Here is a 16,500-nt window from a genome sequence, read left to right as displayed (position 1 = left end):
GGATTCTCAGTATTCTGTCTGCATGTATGCCTGCAGGCCAGAAGAGGGCACCAGACCTCATTACAGATGGTTGTGAGCCACCACGCGGTTGCTGGGAATTGAACTCAGGACCTTTGGAAGAGCAGGCAATGCTCTTAACCTCTGAGCCATCTCTCCAGCCCAGTTTTGCTCCTTTTAAGTCACAGTAAAATGAGAGATTAAAAACAGGACTCTGCCCTTAGGGTGAGCTCTAAAAATCCATTTTGGATATGTAAAAAACTGCATTACATACATGACTAATATGTCATGATTGTTTCATAATGGAAACATTGAATTGGTACTGCTCAGACTGTGAGGCTCACTTTGATCATTTTCAGTCCGAGAGTCAGGGACAGGAGTCCGTTTTCCTGGGCTCATGCTGTAAAAGGAGGCCCAGTTTTCACCTGCTTTACAAACTGCCGCAGTGAGCTGCATTTGCCCGCTTCCCCAGGCGCCTGCATTGTGCCTCTGCCCTTGCACAGAACTTTCTCTTCGTGTTTGGTGGATGAAGGACTGGAAAGCAAGTGCATATTCCCAGCAACCATTGCTTGTATCTCAGGACAAGAACATTTTAGCAGGACCCGGGACTTTACCTCCTTAATCAGAAGGAGTTGTGAATCATCGTTCTACTGTGAATTAATTGTATTGCAAGTTCAATTTAACAATCAGTATTCGTGCTCAAGGTACCACTGGGACCAGTGTAGAAACAGTGAGAAGAAGACAGTTGTCTGGGTGCTGATGGTAGGGTATGCTGAAGGGGTGGAGACCAGAGCATCTCTAGAGTGAGACAAATCACAGACTACATACAGTGCAAAACATACAGTGTAGAAGAGCAAGCAGACAGGAGTTAGTGAAGTAACACTCTGGAAAGCAGTTAGTACCAGCCTGGGAACATGTAGCATCGAGTCTGTACTCAGGACACACCCAATCTCTGCACTGTTTTCTGTTTTCCTCTTCTAGGTCTCTGGGCCTGCCTCATAGTTTCTGTAATTATTATGAGGGGAAATAACCTTGAACCTGTACTGATAATATCACTTAACCCATTTTTCTTTGTTTAGTTCCTAATTATTAGCATCCTGCCTTTTGCAGTTTCCATATTCTGTAACTGGTACTGGTATAAGTCCTTTCTTAGACAATTGGACTTGAAATGTGCTTTACTTGGCTGTTTGGTCATGAGTCAGATATATAGAGAAGAGCTTAAGATCTCAGATCCAGATTCCATCAACTGTGTCTTCTGGATCTGATCAGCTGTGTGTGCCTGTGAGAATCACAATGAGTGCAGCAAACACATGCGTGTCTGCGTGTGTTCATGGACACGTGCATGCAAGTGTGAGTGTGTGGTGTGTGAATGTTCAGTGTGTGATCCACTCATCTACACATGCCTGTGTGGATTGCGAGTGTGTATGTTTATAAGTGTGCAGTGTTTGACCAACTCAATCTGGTCACCTACTTATCTACACATGCCTGTGAGGACTGTGCGTGCGTGTGTGTATGTGTGTGTGTCTGTGTACGCGCGCACACACACACACACACCCAGGAAAACTACCAGACCATCGTGTCTGTCAATTTTTGGCTTGAATGACTAAATACAAAATATTTTTATGTTATTCGGCTAAATGTAGCCTGAAATTCCTAAAGAACAGCTTGCTGGAGAATAGCAATTTTCTGAAGTTCACCTTTACTGTTCTTTGGTCTTTTTTCTGCCCGCAGTCAAAATCAAAGTCAGCACACTCAAAATCAAAAGAGAGTGAAGAAGCATACCGTTCCAAGACTGACAGGCCGTCAAGGTAAGATGGCCCCTGGAAAGGAGTAAGAGGGAGTTAGCTTTGGAGTGGTGAGCACACATCACTTGTCTGAGAAGACAACTGTTCTTTCCAGCAGAGAGCCAAAACTACAACTGGGAGGTAGCTTCAAGTGTCACAGGGTTACTCTCAAACTATGTTCAGAATCTTATATTGGAATGAATGAATCATGTAGGCAGTATTTATAGTAACACTGGGGTAGAAGGAGATTTCTGTTTTTTATTTGGACTACTTCTTGGCATTTAAAGTCTTGTGCCCTCAGCTAGAGAAAGATGAGATTAACCAATTTCTAAGTTAAAATCTGAGATTTTAAACTTTGGTTGAGGCTGAGAAGATAGCTCACTAGATAAAAGCATTTGTATATGTTCAGGTAATGTGTTGTCTCTCTGTGTGTATTTGTGTGTAGTTAATTGTCATGGTGCAGATTGAGTCTCACTAGGAAAGTAGCTGGCTGAGCTCAGTGAACACAATCACAGCATGGAGGAGTTGCTATCTGGAGAAGCAGGCTTTTTTTCCTTATTTATATTGCCTTTTCAGAATGTTTCATTAAAATATGAGGAAAAACATTAACTATGGAAGGATGGCATGGGGAAGATGGGAGAACAGTAAAAGAGGTTTGATTCATGGAAATTAATCTATAGTTAAATAGGGACAAGAAGCTTTGGTATTTAGCAGGAGCGAAACTATAAATGACAGTTGTGATTTGTGTATTTCAAGTCCCTAGATGAAAGTATAGAAAAAATTTCACTGTAAAGAATGCATAGGGTCAGAGAGCTCCTGGCTTCAGTTCCTAACCACCACATGGTGTCTCACTACCATCTGTAATTTCAGTTCCTGGGGACCTGATGCCCTGTTCTGGCATATGTGGGCAATGAGTATGCAAGTGGTGTACATCATACATGTAGGCAAACACTCATACACATAGATGAGAATAATGCACCTTTTAAAAAGGAAGTTATGGGGCTGGAGCAATGGCTCAGTGGTAAAGATCAATGGCTTCTCAGAGGACCTGAGTTTGATCCCCAATACCCACATGGCAACTTAGAACTATGGGATCTAACACTCTTGGCCTCCAAAAGCACTGCTGCCTGTGTTTAACAGACGTGTGTGAAAGCAAAAACACCCATATGCACAAAGAATAAAATACAATAAGTATTGTAATAAAAGCAATAAAATAAATAATAAAAGAGGAGATAGTTATGTTTAATCAGATTTGCATGATAGAAAACACTCATGTATATTGAATTATGTTACCTTGTAAATATGTTCTATTTTTATATTTTTACATATGCATTAAAATTAGTTTAGATAAACAAGTAGGGGCTGGGATATAGCTTGGTTTGTAGAAGTGTTGCCTAGTATAAGAGAAACCCTGGGTTTGGTCCCCGCACTGTCTAAACTGGACATGGTGGTGCTTGTGTGTTGATCCTAGCCAAAGGGAAATGAAGGAAGAAAATCAGAAAGCCAAGGTTAGTGTTGTGTATACAGCATGTTCAGTGTTCAAGCCAGGATACAAGACACCAGGTCTCGAAGAAAAAATAAAAAAAGAGGAAAGGAAGCAAATACACTTGTAAAATTTTAAATACCCTAAATTAGTAATACCTTGACTTTTAATCCTGCACACATGTGAATGTGCCTCAGCACACACATGAATAGTAACACAAGTACACACAACATATATAAAATATATATTATACTATATATTTTCTATTTTTAAAATATATATCATATATTGTGTATATATATAGGTAAAATTATTTTAAAATGTAACTTTAAGCTTATGTACGTTCAAAATATAAATACCTTTCAGAAACCAATATGAATTTATATTGCTCTGAGGACAGTAGTAACATAATTTGTGTAAAATCTGTTGCTCTTTAGCTTTTGCTAAGCACATACAGGATGTTTACATTTGTAGTTCTGTATATTCCTACAGTTTCCAAGCAAAGATTCAGTCTGTTCTCAGGAGGTAAATGTCTGGTTTTTGTTTAGTCACATGAGTTCACATCATTTTTAGGGGTATTTTTGTTCAGCCTTCAAAGTCTTTTGCCTCTTTTGAACATTAATATCTTTGATGGTAGATAAAATAGGGCATGCTGGGGTGGCTGTTTTTAAAGGGTCATTAAAATTAAAAACAAGTTTGTAGAATATAAATAGGGTCTCTGAAGACTCCTGGGCATATTGGAAGTGAACAGCAAAATGATCTTTTAAAGTGACTGTTAAGAATTATTGTGGATTTGCACAAACAGATTCTTATGTCTCCTTTGTAGTGAAAGGAACACTCATTCTAAATATTATTTGATAAAATGTTATGTGAAACCAAATATGGATTTTATAAAACATTATTTTAACATATAAAGCCTCATATGCTTAACAGATTTGTGACCGCATGCATTTTGCATAGCTTCTGTTTCCTCTTTCATTTTTAATCATGATGGAAAGGTTGGGTAGGTAACTATTTGCATAGACAGTTAATATAAAATGTAAGAGGACATGGGTTTCCATGATCATTCTGTAATACTTCAGCTTAGCAGTGGACCAGTCAGCAACAACAGCAACAACAAAACAAATAACAGATTCTCATGAAGAGCTTGGAGCATCTGTTGTCAATGTTCCCATTTCTTTTTTTTTTTTTTTTTTTATTATTATTTATTTTTTTATTTCTTTTTTTTTTTACTTTTTTTTTTTATTGAGGAAAGGAAAAAAAAAGTTTCCGCCTCCTCCCAGCCTCCCATTTCCCTCCCCCTCCTCCCAACCTTTTCCCCCTCCCTCTCTCCCCCTCCCTCTCCAGTCCAAAGAGCAGTCAGGGTTCCCTGCCCTGTGGAAAGTCCAAGGTCCTCCCCCCTCTGTCCATGCCTAGAACGTGAACATCCAAACTGGCTAGGCTCCCACATAGCCAGAACATGAAGTAGGATCAAAACCCCGTGCCCACCCCTCGTGGTCCTAACTTCCTTGCTCATGTTCTCCCTCCTTCTGCTCTTCATTGGGACCTTGGGAGCTCAATCCGATGCTCCAGTGTGGGTCTCTGTCTCTATCTCCATCCATCGCCAGATGAAGGTTCTATGGTGATATGCAAGATATTCGTCAGTATTGTTATAGGATAGGGTCATTTCAGGTTCCCTGTCTCAGCTGCCCAAGGAACTAACTGGGGACATCGCCTTGGGCTCCTGGGAGCCACTCTAGGTTCAAGTCTCTTGCCAACCCTAAGGTGGCTCCCTTAACTAAGAATTGTGCTTCCTTGCTCCCCTATCCAACCTTCCTTTATCCCAATGATCCTGTTTCCCCAAGTTCCCCCCATCCTCCCCGCCCTCTGAAGTTTCTGTCTGAAGTCTCTGCAGTGTGCACAGCACGCCCTCTGAAGTTTCTGTCTGAAGTCTCTGCAGTGTGCACAGCACGCCCTCTGAAGTCTCTGAAGTCTCTGCAGTGTGCACAGCACGCCCTCTGAAGTTTCTGTCTGAAGTCTCTGCAGTGTGCACAGCACGCCCTCTGAAGTCTCTGAAGTCTCTGCAGTGTGCACAGCACGCCCTCTGAAGTCTCTGACGTCTCTGCAGTGTGCACAGCACGCCCTCTGAAGTTTCTGGCTGTGCACACTGCAGAGACTTCAGACAGAGACTTCAGAGGGTGTGCTTGTGCACACTTAGGTCCCAGTGAGACTGAGGCAGGAGGAGGTTGTGTCTAAACCACTTGGGGAGAAAACTTGCCTAAGGAAAGAAAAAACAAAGTTTCAGCTCCAGGGATTTTATACTGAAAATGCTAGTTGCGATTTTAGTTTTTACCATAGAAAAGTCTAAATCTCTTGCAAGTCTCTTTTTATTTCTATCATATTCATAAGATTATCAATTATATTTTTCTACACTGAATCATCTTTTGATTACCCGAATACTTAGACCTCACATAAGTCTAGTTTATAGTCTAATGGCAATTACTTAGATCACTGTGCTGACTTTGTTAAGTGTCGTAGGTAAAAACATTGGGTGTGACAAGCCTAATGAGCCACATAGCCTGACTCAGGTACAGGCAGCTAGAGGATGAAGAACATTTAGCAATCATGCTAATTAAAAATATAAGTTCATAAGAAGAGAAGAAAGCAGGTAATTGTAATATAAGAATCACAGCATAAACTCTTTTCCCATCTTTAACCATAAGTATCACTAACTAACACAATCCTCTTCATTGCAATATAATAATTGTGTAGGAAACAGTAAGTCTAGATGTAGTCCTTGTACTGCCCTAGGAAATTTGCTATGAAATGGTCTCCCCTAATGGCTGCGTGAACAAGATCTGAACAATAGCAATATCAATGAACGTGGAAGTGGGCATCTTTTCCAACCCTAACCAAAGAATCACAGGCAACTATTGACTGCTGAGAGCCTCTCCCAGGGATGAGCCCCCTATTGGTTGTCCAGTGCAAAGTGGGCAGCTTGAAACCATATGTACACAAATGGACTCAGCAGACTATATTGTATATGTGTGTATGTGTGTTTGCATGTATGTGTACATGTATCCTTATGTTACATATGTAACAAATATAAACAAAGAAAAAGTGACTATCATCGAGAATGAAAAGGGACATGTCAAGGACTGGAGGAATGAAAGGGAAGGAAAAGTGATGTAAATCTATTTCAATTACAAATAAAATATAATTGAAAACAGCTGAGTGGAGCAGCATACCAACTCTGCATAGAACTGAGGGTGTCTTGGTGGAGTGAGTTGGTTGTCTCTAAGGATGTCCAGTGCTTTGTCTTCAGGTTTGGGGGTCCCTGGAGAGGTTTATGAAAACCTAAGGAGACCTCTCAGCTACAGTGATAAGCAATGCCCTTTTCTTGGTCTTGGCTCTAAACTTAGCTACTTTCTAAAGCTAAATCCTGAAATCACTTGTTCTGTCTCAGTTCTTCCTAACATGTCTTAATGTCACCTGGTAAGGTGTTGGGAATATCAGTCAGCACTGAGAAAACAATCCCGACAGAGTCAATATTGTACACACATGATTCTGAATGAAAGTATTGCCATTCTTACTGTGCGTTGTTTTCATGCATATAGCAGGAACAAAAATATTAAAAAAACAAAATTAAGAATGTATTTTCTACTGACATTTGAATGTTTGTGATACAAGGATGAAAAGATCATTCTAGCTGGCCCTTGGTGCTCACTCTGTGCTATTCTCTTTGGTTTGAGGCTGCACAGAGCACAGATGTTGATTGACCTCTTCCATTTCAAAATGTGCAGACACACATGTCATATGTGCAGGCACTGCTATTCCTGATGATACACATATGTAGGTAACTGTGTTGAAGCACTGCTTCTGGAATCTGATCCTGTTAACTGTGTTGTTGGTGTTTAACAAGTGTTTACACTTGGGTCAGCCACTCACCTCATCTGACCATGCTCACATGGACACTTACGTTGTAGTTTCCACATTGAGGATGTGGAATTCTCCCTGTACATACAAGTTGTCATTTTTTTTTTACCCTTCCCAGTACCCAGGAAGTGATTTCTCCTAGGGATAAGTGGAGAAATTCAAACATGATTGCTTTACTTTGTAGATTGATTACACAGGTAATTTTGTACCAAACTACAAGTTTTAAAACCTCAACATACTTATACCTTATGATTATACAAAAGATTCTATAATATGGTATGTGTGTGTACATATACCATTTGACTATACCTTTAGAAAATTAAACAGAATTGAACTGGTTCTTTTCATTTTCATTAATGCCAAATATTTGCAAAATTCTATTTTAATTAAATTAATAAATTTAGAATTTAAAAATTTCCTTTTGTTTCTCTTTAACATAAAACCTTGTAAACGAGTTGCACAGAGAGTACCATGTTTTTAAGATAAATTTTGCCACCTAGTGGACAAAGAACCACTGTTGCTTATAAACGGTCTCCCATTCTTGGTTGCTGCTGCCCTTTCTGACTCCTTTTCTTCTGTATTTAGCTTTATTAATTTATTCACTTCTTTTTTCCTGGATAGGATCTGGCAACATGAAGTAAAGGATTGGCAGGCCATACTTCATGCACATTTGCTTCCATCAGTACAATGCCTCACACATATTAGATACTGGGAGAATATGGTTAGTGAATTATAGGCATCAAGAACAGTAAGATAAAAATAATTTATTCAAGGACATGTAACTGTCCAGAAACTAAACTAAGAATTCTGACACACAGTAAAAAACTCATGCCGTGTTATTAGGGAAAGATGGAACTGTAGTAAGCATCACTTAAGAGTTTTAAATTTTCACTCCCTGCAGACCCCCACCACCTACAGGGATGGACCCTGTGGATCTGGACCACACGCATCTTACAAACCAGCACAGTGCCACTCGTCATTTCTCAAAGGCGGAGCCCTCACATAGAGGTACGGAGCATCTGTGAGGTCAAGCTGAGGTCCTGTAATAGGAAATGAAATCTGTCTTCCAGTTATGGCAGGGGAAAGCACGCTGTCCTACGCCGCCCTCCTCTCGTCCGTTACTAAACACCGCAAGCTAAAGTACTCGCTTTACGTGAAGCGCAGGGTGTTTGTGTCCTCCACGTGCAAGTCAGTGCTCTTTACCATATTAGTGGAGAGAATCGCAGCGCACTTAAATCCGTTGGAATGCTTTATATGCACAGTTTAAACAACAGAAATCTGAAGGCTGAAGCTTTTCAAAACTAACACATTCTTCAAACAGTTCCAGAGTTTTGGAGCATTTCGAATGTAAACTTTTCAGATTTGGGGTGCCTCAACTGCCAATATGTAGTCATATCAATTAAAAGTGAGAAATTAAGGATAGTCTGTGCATATGTTTCAGAGAAAAGTTCTGAAACCTAAAACAGTTTTGATTCAAGCATGTTGGTGATGTTCAGCCATCTCTGACAGTAGGAATTAGATTTACAGTGTGTACATATACATGCCACATAGCTTCTCACAGATGAAAGGTGCAGTAAAGAAGATGAGGAAGGAGATGGAGAACTATAGGAAATTAATAATTTTATAATAGAAGCATCGTTGGATGCATTGGTTTTCCCAGTATATACATACACTGAGATACACACACACGTTCATCAAAGTTACTCAGTGAAAGAGTTCTATTTTAACTTCCTTATCTTCAAAGAGTGGTAGTAAAATACATAGTCCAGAATTGTCAGTTACGAAAGAAGGCTGTGTGTGGTGCTATATTCCTGTAGTTCACACACTCCAGAAGCAGAGGTAGAAAGATTGGGAATGCCAGGCAAATATGAACTACATAGTGAGACCTTCCGGGGTGAGGGAGCGAGTGAGAGAAGTCTGCAGAGCAAGTTACAAATGTTAGGTCTTCATATTTGATGGAACTTCTTTGAAGATTTCTTAGGTGAAGTTTTTATCATTCTTTTTCATTTACTGATATTTCCAACAAATCTGATGTAGTGGAAGTAGCTTGTGGGTGTGTTCTTTCTCAAAGTTGAATCATTTGGGGGCAGGGTGTGTCTGTCTGTCCTCCACATACATTTGTTACAAAGTATTAGAGTGACAAATTGATTCTGTACATGAGATTTTATAAACAAAGGCTTTAAAAAGAACAAAGCAAAGAGGAACCACTTGAAGTGCATATAAATGAAGATGAATCTGGGGTAGGGGGATAGTGAAGTTTTAAACTTGCATCTTTTTTATTAAATTAAAACTTTATAGAGAACTTGCAAATGAAAGAAAACATTGCACAGCCAGATTCACCAAACCCAATGTTTATACACTGCAATGAGATAATATAGTAGTTAGGAAGCTTTCAGATTTGGAGTTTTACTTTCACTCTCAAGTATTTACTTTGCACTTTTTCACCATCAAAAAATGAAAAATCCGTGACAAAGTTAAAACTACAAAGATAGCTTTATATTTTTTCCTGATTCAAGTGCCCATTAGCTGCATTTTAATTGTCCTTCCTTTTTCTTCTTTCCCCAGGTTTCCATAATAAGCAGTAAAAGGAAACAAACAAAAAATGGAATCTGCCTTGAAAATGGACTTGCTGTAGCACATATGAACTGAACAATACCGAGTGCATTCCACATTGGCTGTCCTTCTGTGCCATTCCTGGAGTTACTCTCAAGTGTTTTCTAACTATAAACAATTTCAGTTCTCTTCACATGTTTTGTTTTTTCTGGTCACTTGGGCAGTGTAAGGAAATACAGCTTCTGAGTATTGGTCACCTCTTCTCTGAATCTGTTTCCTGAGACATAATTAGAACTTCACAAAATGACATTTGCCCGATATAGGATATCTACATTTAGGGACTAAGGTTTCTTTAACAATTAGAAGTGTGCAGAAATGGATTACCAAAAATCATAGCATTTTGATTCAAGAAAGTATAGTAAAGTATATGAAATAGCCGCTTAGTTGTTTATTAGTATGATGTTTTGAAGGATATTGTCTTTGGTTTTTATCCTCTTTAGGAAAAGTAAAATGACAACAATAAGATATGGGGGGAATGGCCAGAGCAGTGGAAGTCTGGAATTCTGAACACATGGGTCAGTGGAGGCTCTGGAGAGCCACAGAACCTGCTAGGCAGGTGGCTTAGGGTGTCATCCTTCAGCATTGTGCTGCTGCTCCCTCCACGGCAAGGCTTTCTGAGGCCCTTAATACATCATGTGCTAATATTTATTTGTAAAACTTTAATTGTCCAATCCTTTATGAACTCAGGTTCATAAAGAGTCACCTGAAAATTAAAGGAAAAAATAGCCTTTCATAGCTTTGGTTTTCCAATTTAATTGTGGAGCCAAAGGAAATAGAGCATTTTCCTAAGAGTTGACGCCATCAGTCTTATTTGCTGTGTAGGATGTAACAGTTTTTGTTGGCAATCTCTCAGTGATGTCTTTAGCACCTGTAATAATTGGGCTCATTCAACAGAAAGTTGAATTTGATGAAGTGAGTCTTTGTCCAGGTGTATAGTTCTGCTTCTGTGTTGATGGCCATTGTATTCCTTTCCACAGGACCTTTAAACTCCCCTTAAAACTTCAGTCTTTGTCAGGCTGCTAATTAATAGAAGTATTTATTTGCCCATACCACTTAGTTAATATAAATAGCAGCCAAGCTATGTCTGTATCTGATTGACAGTCTCCCAGCTAGATTTGCTGTTATTTTCATTGTATGGGTTTTTTTGTTTGTTTTTTTTTTTTTTTTTTTTTGTCATTTCAAGAAAATATAGTTTGCCATGAGATAAATAATTTAGGGACTGCCTATATTCCATTTGCCTTGTCTTTCCAGACTGTTTTAACCTTGGGGAGGATTCTGGGAGACTGTTCCCAACAGATTTTGATCACTGATTGTACACCTTTCTTTATAAAAGTTACATATGATAGAAATTTGAGTGAAGCTGTGGGCAAGAAACAGAGAAAGTGGTGCAGACATTTGGGAAGTGTGGAGGAGAGGGAAATTCTAGGCCTGAGTGCCATGAAGTACATATAGGAAAATCTTCCTTCAGTCCCATTGTGTACAATGGTTTCCATATCAAAACTTGTTGGCTTATGCTAATGCTGTATCTTTCTTTAAACTGCCCTGTGATTTTACATCATGTTCTTTAAAGATATTTTATCTGATAACCTTAAAGAAAAAAATGTAACTGCATTTTTATTTGATAATTAGTCAAAGCAGGCAATGTTTTTTTGCCATATTTCTGTTTCATAAATGTTTACTTTTGTATTTCATGAAATTATTATTTTTACTTTAAAAGTGCATTTTTTTTTTGCTTTTCATGGACTTCATTTCATCATATTTATTGTTGTAAAATGGACATATTACAGTTTAAAAAAAATGCCAAGCCACTTAATCAGAATGCTGGAGTCTTACCTGTGGTGGTGGATGGCCAAAGGAATATGGCCCATGTGATAGCCAGCTCAGCATCAGTATTGGAAAAAACGTTACTTTTCAAAGTTTTTTTTAAAGAGTAGAATTTTAAAATATTTTCTTTATTTTTTGTAAAGTGAACAGTTTTTAAGAGTATCAGTAATTATTTACTTATGACTAAGAAGATAGAAAAAATTTCTTAATTATTCTTAATTAATGTTCTCAAATTTTGCTATCACTCAGATAATGCGTTTTTGAGATGATAGGAACAGCTAATAGCTCTTAATGAACTGCCACTCTTCACTGTGGTTCCTGCTTTTTAATTATCATTTTTATATTAAAATGAATACATTTATTTTGTTCCTTTTGTTGTTGCAGTTTGATGCAGCTTAATTATTAGGTCTATACTGTATTATGTTTTTGCTGTCAACCTATAGACTAATTCTTTTGTTTCTAAATTTCTTTGTAGGTCTTGCCCTTATAGCCCCAGTATTACTGAATGAGCACAGAATGTTAAGGAGTCTCATCACAAGGTTACCTGACATGATGCTCTCCCCTTTCCTTCCCTAGAATTTTTTTAACTATTAGTTAGAAAAGAGCATAGTTAAAAGTCAGATTAAAAATTCTAACTTGAAAGAAAATTGATTCCAGTATTCAAGCTACTGTATTCAAGCTACTGTTAGTTATAATTGCTTTGTTGCAAAAATAGATAATTGCTTCTTTTGTTCTCAAAGAATATTGAGAACTTTTGGAAGTGACTTTGCATGTCATTGAAATGCTATGGGTCAAGTGATTTTTATAACAAATGGCAGTATAGCAATGAACTAAAAACCAAAACAGCAACAACCAAACTTTGGTTTTCTGGTCTTGAGAAACATCTAATTTAGGAAGAGAGATGTTCATAGATGTGCACCAGAAGAAACCTTTCCATAGTGAGACTGGTCACATGGACCTAGGTAACCATGTTTTAAAATATGTAACCTTTGTTTCATTGAATTCTAATACTGTTACAGCTTCTCTAAATCTCTTCGTGCCAAATTGAAAAAAAAAAAAAACTACTATAATATGGTGCGTTCATTTTGTTCACCACATAAGTGGTTAACATTTTATAGCCTTGATTTTTAATGACTAATGCCTTTGTATAAAACTCACTTGGAAAATATAAAGATCTATTATTCTTGATTTCTTGTGTTTAATTTTTTTTTTTTAATTTTGGTTTTTTGAGATAAGGTTTCTTTGTGTTACAGCCCTAGCTGTCCTGGAACTCACTCTGTAGACCAGGCTGGGCTTGAACTCAGAGAGACCCACCTGCTTCTGCCTCCCAAGTGCTGGAATTAAAGGTGTGTGCTACCACCACCCAGCTGTTCTTGATACTTTTAAAAGATAACTTCTGATTGGCTGAGATCATCAGTCTGATGATCATTCGAGGCCCATGCAGAAATCCTCAGAGGACAGACAGAATTCCATTTGAGGAGGATAGTGTTTGTTGGGGGAGCGTTGACATTGAAAGGAAACATTGCTCACCTTGATTTCACTGACTATGCTGTGTTATGTCTTGTAGCAGCTCTAAAAAAAATCAAAACCTGATCTTTCAGGGGAAAAAAAATGCTTTTTCAAGTCTATAATGTGTGTCTTATATGCTGCTCATAGCAGAGAAGTCACTCAAGAGTCCCCCCATCTTACTTGTTGGTGCCTGTGTGCTTCAAGAGCCATAGCTGTGTATCTGGTAACAGGCTGCTTGTTTTTTCCTGCCCTGTGGTAGGGCAATGTAGGCAGAGAGAAGCCTACTGTCTAGTGTCCTGTAAATGCTGCATGGAGCAGTATTATCCAAATATGTGGTGGAAGTTTTTTGTTTGGTTGGGTTTTATTATATGTAAGACAATTAAAGGGAAGACTCGGAGACTTTTGTTGCTTCTGCTGTGTAACTCATCAGAAATGCTCAAATTTACTTTTAAAGTCTCTAAGAAAGCAAGACTAAGCTATGAAAACATTAACAGAGTCACTTTTCTGATGAGCCCTGCACTTTATGTCAGCAATGTCTGTGAAGATCAGTTTTGCCTTAAATTACTTTCAGTCCAACAGAGGCCATTGTGTTTGGTGTATATGTACTCCTGTGATCTCTCCATTGACATACAATCCATAGAAGAGCCTCAGACATCATCAGCATCATCTGGAGCTTTGAGCTTCTTGCCCAGTACTTGGTTTGACTTCTGTATTAGATGCACTTCTCATTTCCGTGAGTAGTGCAGGCATGACCAGAAGCACTGCTAGGGGAGAATTCCCTGGCTGGAATATCCACACACAGTGAAAACTTTCTGAACAGTTGAGAGTTTCCTGTTCTTTTAATGGTGATTGTGCAAAGATATTCTAAGGGTTCTGTGGTTCAGTGACAAAATTAAGATTATTTTTAAGAATTTGAACAATTGTCTTTGTGTATTGGGATGCTTATTTACCATTAAAAAGAAAAACAGGAGAAAACCAAACAAAATGGAGACATTTATTAGACATGGTGATGTGAAGAGTTGTAGTTTATCACTTTTAAAAGAGAATTAGGCAGGAAACATTGCCTATGGTAGAGAAGATAGAAGAGCCCCTTTACCAGGCTGTGTTGGATGCCACAGACTAGCACAGTCAGGCAATCACATGTTTACCACTGAAAGCCATTTCTTTTCTCTTATAAATCCAAGTGCTACGGCTAAACATATTCATCATAAGTTTAATATGCATTTGTGCATTTTAAGCAAAGCAGAAAGTGGTTTTCTCTTTTGAAGTTGCTTTTCATGGTATACTGATTTCAGTATTCTAGGTCAGGGCAGAATTAATTATGTGACTGTATTGCCCTGGTCTTCATTGATGAGCTTCACAAGTGAAGGGTTTGAGTAACAAATCAGCAAGGATTGCAAAAAGTAAAATGTAGGCATTGAGAGAGACTATACTGTGATGAATTATATACTTTGGGTGTATTCTGCTACACTGAATTTAGACTGTAATTGCTGGAATTGATTCTAGCTAAAAATTTGCTAAGAGCTTTGGGAATTAGAAAGTTGCACTTCTGAGTAAATTTTCTCTAAATTCCCACAGGCTATAGCTTTAGCCTTTGTTAATCTGAAAGACAGATGATCTTTCTCAGTGATAGCTATATTTTCATGTAGCTTTTAATAAGCAGCCAGATATTAATTTCATGAAATAATGTAAATATTAGAAAGTAAAACAGGAAAATGGCATATAAAAGTGACATTCTGAATGGCAAGTCTCTAATGCTGGGTATCTCGTAAGAACAATCTATTCCTGGAAAAAATTTTGGAAGGTACTAGAATTGAAAGTATAAGTTTGCTACATAAATCAAGTTTCTTAGGAAATTTGAGATGATACTGCCATTTGTCTTATAATTTAAAGATGTAATCTCCTGAGTTAAGCCCTGCAGGAACCACCCACTTCATTTTGTAAGATCCTTTTAGGTATGGGGAAGTAGGTATGTTTATAACACATGGAATGGAAGCCCAAGGCTGGTCACTTTATAGTCAAGACAGGAGGGGGGATAATGGCTGTGAAGTACATATTTCATGGAGCTGAATAGAACCTCAATAGAATATTGTCTCTTGTCTGAAGAAAGAGACCACCTCAAACCACATGCCTGTCTAGAGATTGAATAAAACTGTGTGAATGCCTTAAGGTGACTGGTGGAGGTACTGGTGGGCATGTATGCACCCATCTGAATTAGGCAACAGTCTATTTCAAACCAACTTTGTATAGCCCGAGTTGCTCCTGTCCATAACCTGTTGAGGAAGATGAGAAATATGGTGCTGGTTACTTTCGTGTGTCTGGGGAGGCTGACATCATTGCTTGACATCATTAAGGCACTGTCCAGTGTCCAAGCCTTCCTTCAATACCACTTGTACATCTACATCAGTTCATCTATGCAAGCTTGTGTTTTGTGGTTTGTATTTTACACCTGAACATCAGGTTTAGCATTGGTGTTATAAATAATTTTTAAACCAAAGTATTGTATGAGTAAGTCTGTGTGCTTTGTTTTTGTGGATGGTTTGAGGTAAACACCTATCTTGTCTTCTCTTAATAAAGTCATCTGTTTATTAAGTCAGTGATGGCCTCCTGTTTTCATTACTATAGATGAAGTCTACAAAGTCTAAGAAAGTTGTAGCAGTTTATTGCTATGGGAATTCCTTCAGCCAATAGCCTTTAAGATACCAGTCCACTTGGGTGTAGTCTCTTATACTATGAATGCAGCCATAATTTCATACTCCCCCAGCTACTGGATTTGGTCCTGGTTCCCCATTCATGCAGAGGATCATCTGTGAGTCTATCCCTAAATAAACAACACTTTATTATTGTCAATTCTGAGGTAGTGTGGGATTACTTTATAGCTTCTATCTTCATCTGATGCCCACATGAATCCCAACTCTATGCCTACTGGGATAGGCCCAGAAGGTCTGCAGCCCAGAGGTGTCCCACCCCTGCCTTCCTGGCTTGATTTCACTTACTAAGTGGTTTTATGCCAAAACCCTGCCACAGCAGAGCTACTTCATGGCAACTTGGCAGTTTTCCAGGCTTGCACCATGCTTCACACCCCCTGACATTTTCCCTGACACACAGCAACTCATGCAGCTTCCGGCTTGTGTTCCCTGCTCGCGAGCTCTGTGCTCTGTAATATTTTGGGCAGTAAAACAACTTTCACCATGTACAGAATTGATTTAATTGCTCCAAATTTGTGACTCAAAGCATATTTGTCAGCATTTAGCCAGGTATCAACGGATGTAACTAAAGCCAGCAGGATTGTTTGATCCACCACTGTACAGTGAAATTTTCAACCAAATAGTTCAAAATATAAATCATCAAAGTACCCCTATTTTGTGTGTGTCA

The 16,500-nt window shown here is 38.5% G+C and overlaps 1 protein-coding gene across 5 annotated transcripts in view; it reads left to right on the top strand.

Moving 5' to 3' along the window:
• Ccdc50 (coiled-coil domain containing 50) overlaps window positions 1-15,721 on the top strand; it is a 63,187-nt gene extending 47,466 nt beyond the window's left edge. For all 5 annotated transcript variants that reach the window (XM_050159921.1, XM_050159919.1, XM_050159920.1 and 2 more), the window contains 3 exons: window positions 1,729-1,805; window positions 8,081-8,187; window positions 9,745-15,721. In XM_050159921.1, coding sequence (XP_050015878.1) covers window positions 1,729-1,805; window positions 8,081-8,187; window positions 9,745-9,764 — 204 coding nt within the window. In that variant the 3' untranslated portion in view covers window positions 9,765-15,721. The remainder of the gene's footprint in view (window positions 1-1,728; window positions 1,806-8,080; window positions 8,188-9,744) is intronic.
• Window positions 15,722-16,500: the final 779 nt, after the last annotated feature.

This window comes from Alexandromys fortis, unplaced genomic scaffold (genome assembly GCF_014885135.2).
Source record: "Alexandromys fortis isolate MF-2015 unplaced genomic scaffold, M_Fortis_MF-2015_v1.1 scaffold_100_1_3062724, whole genome shotgun sequence".
Taxonomy (NCBI): domain Eukaryota; kingdom Metazoa; phylum Chordata; class Mammalia; order Rodentia; family Cricetidae; genus Alexandromys; species Alexandromys fortis.
This window is presented reverse-complemented; position numbering and strand designations above follow the sequence as displayed.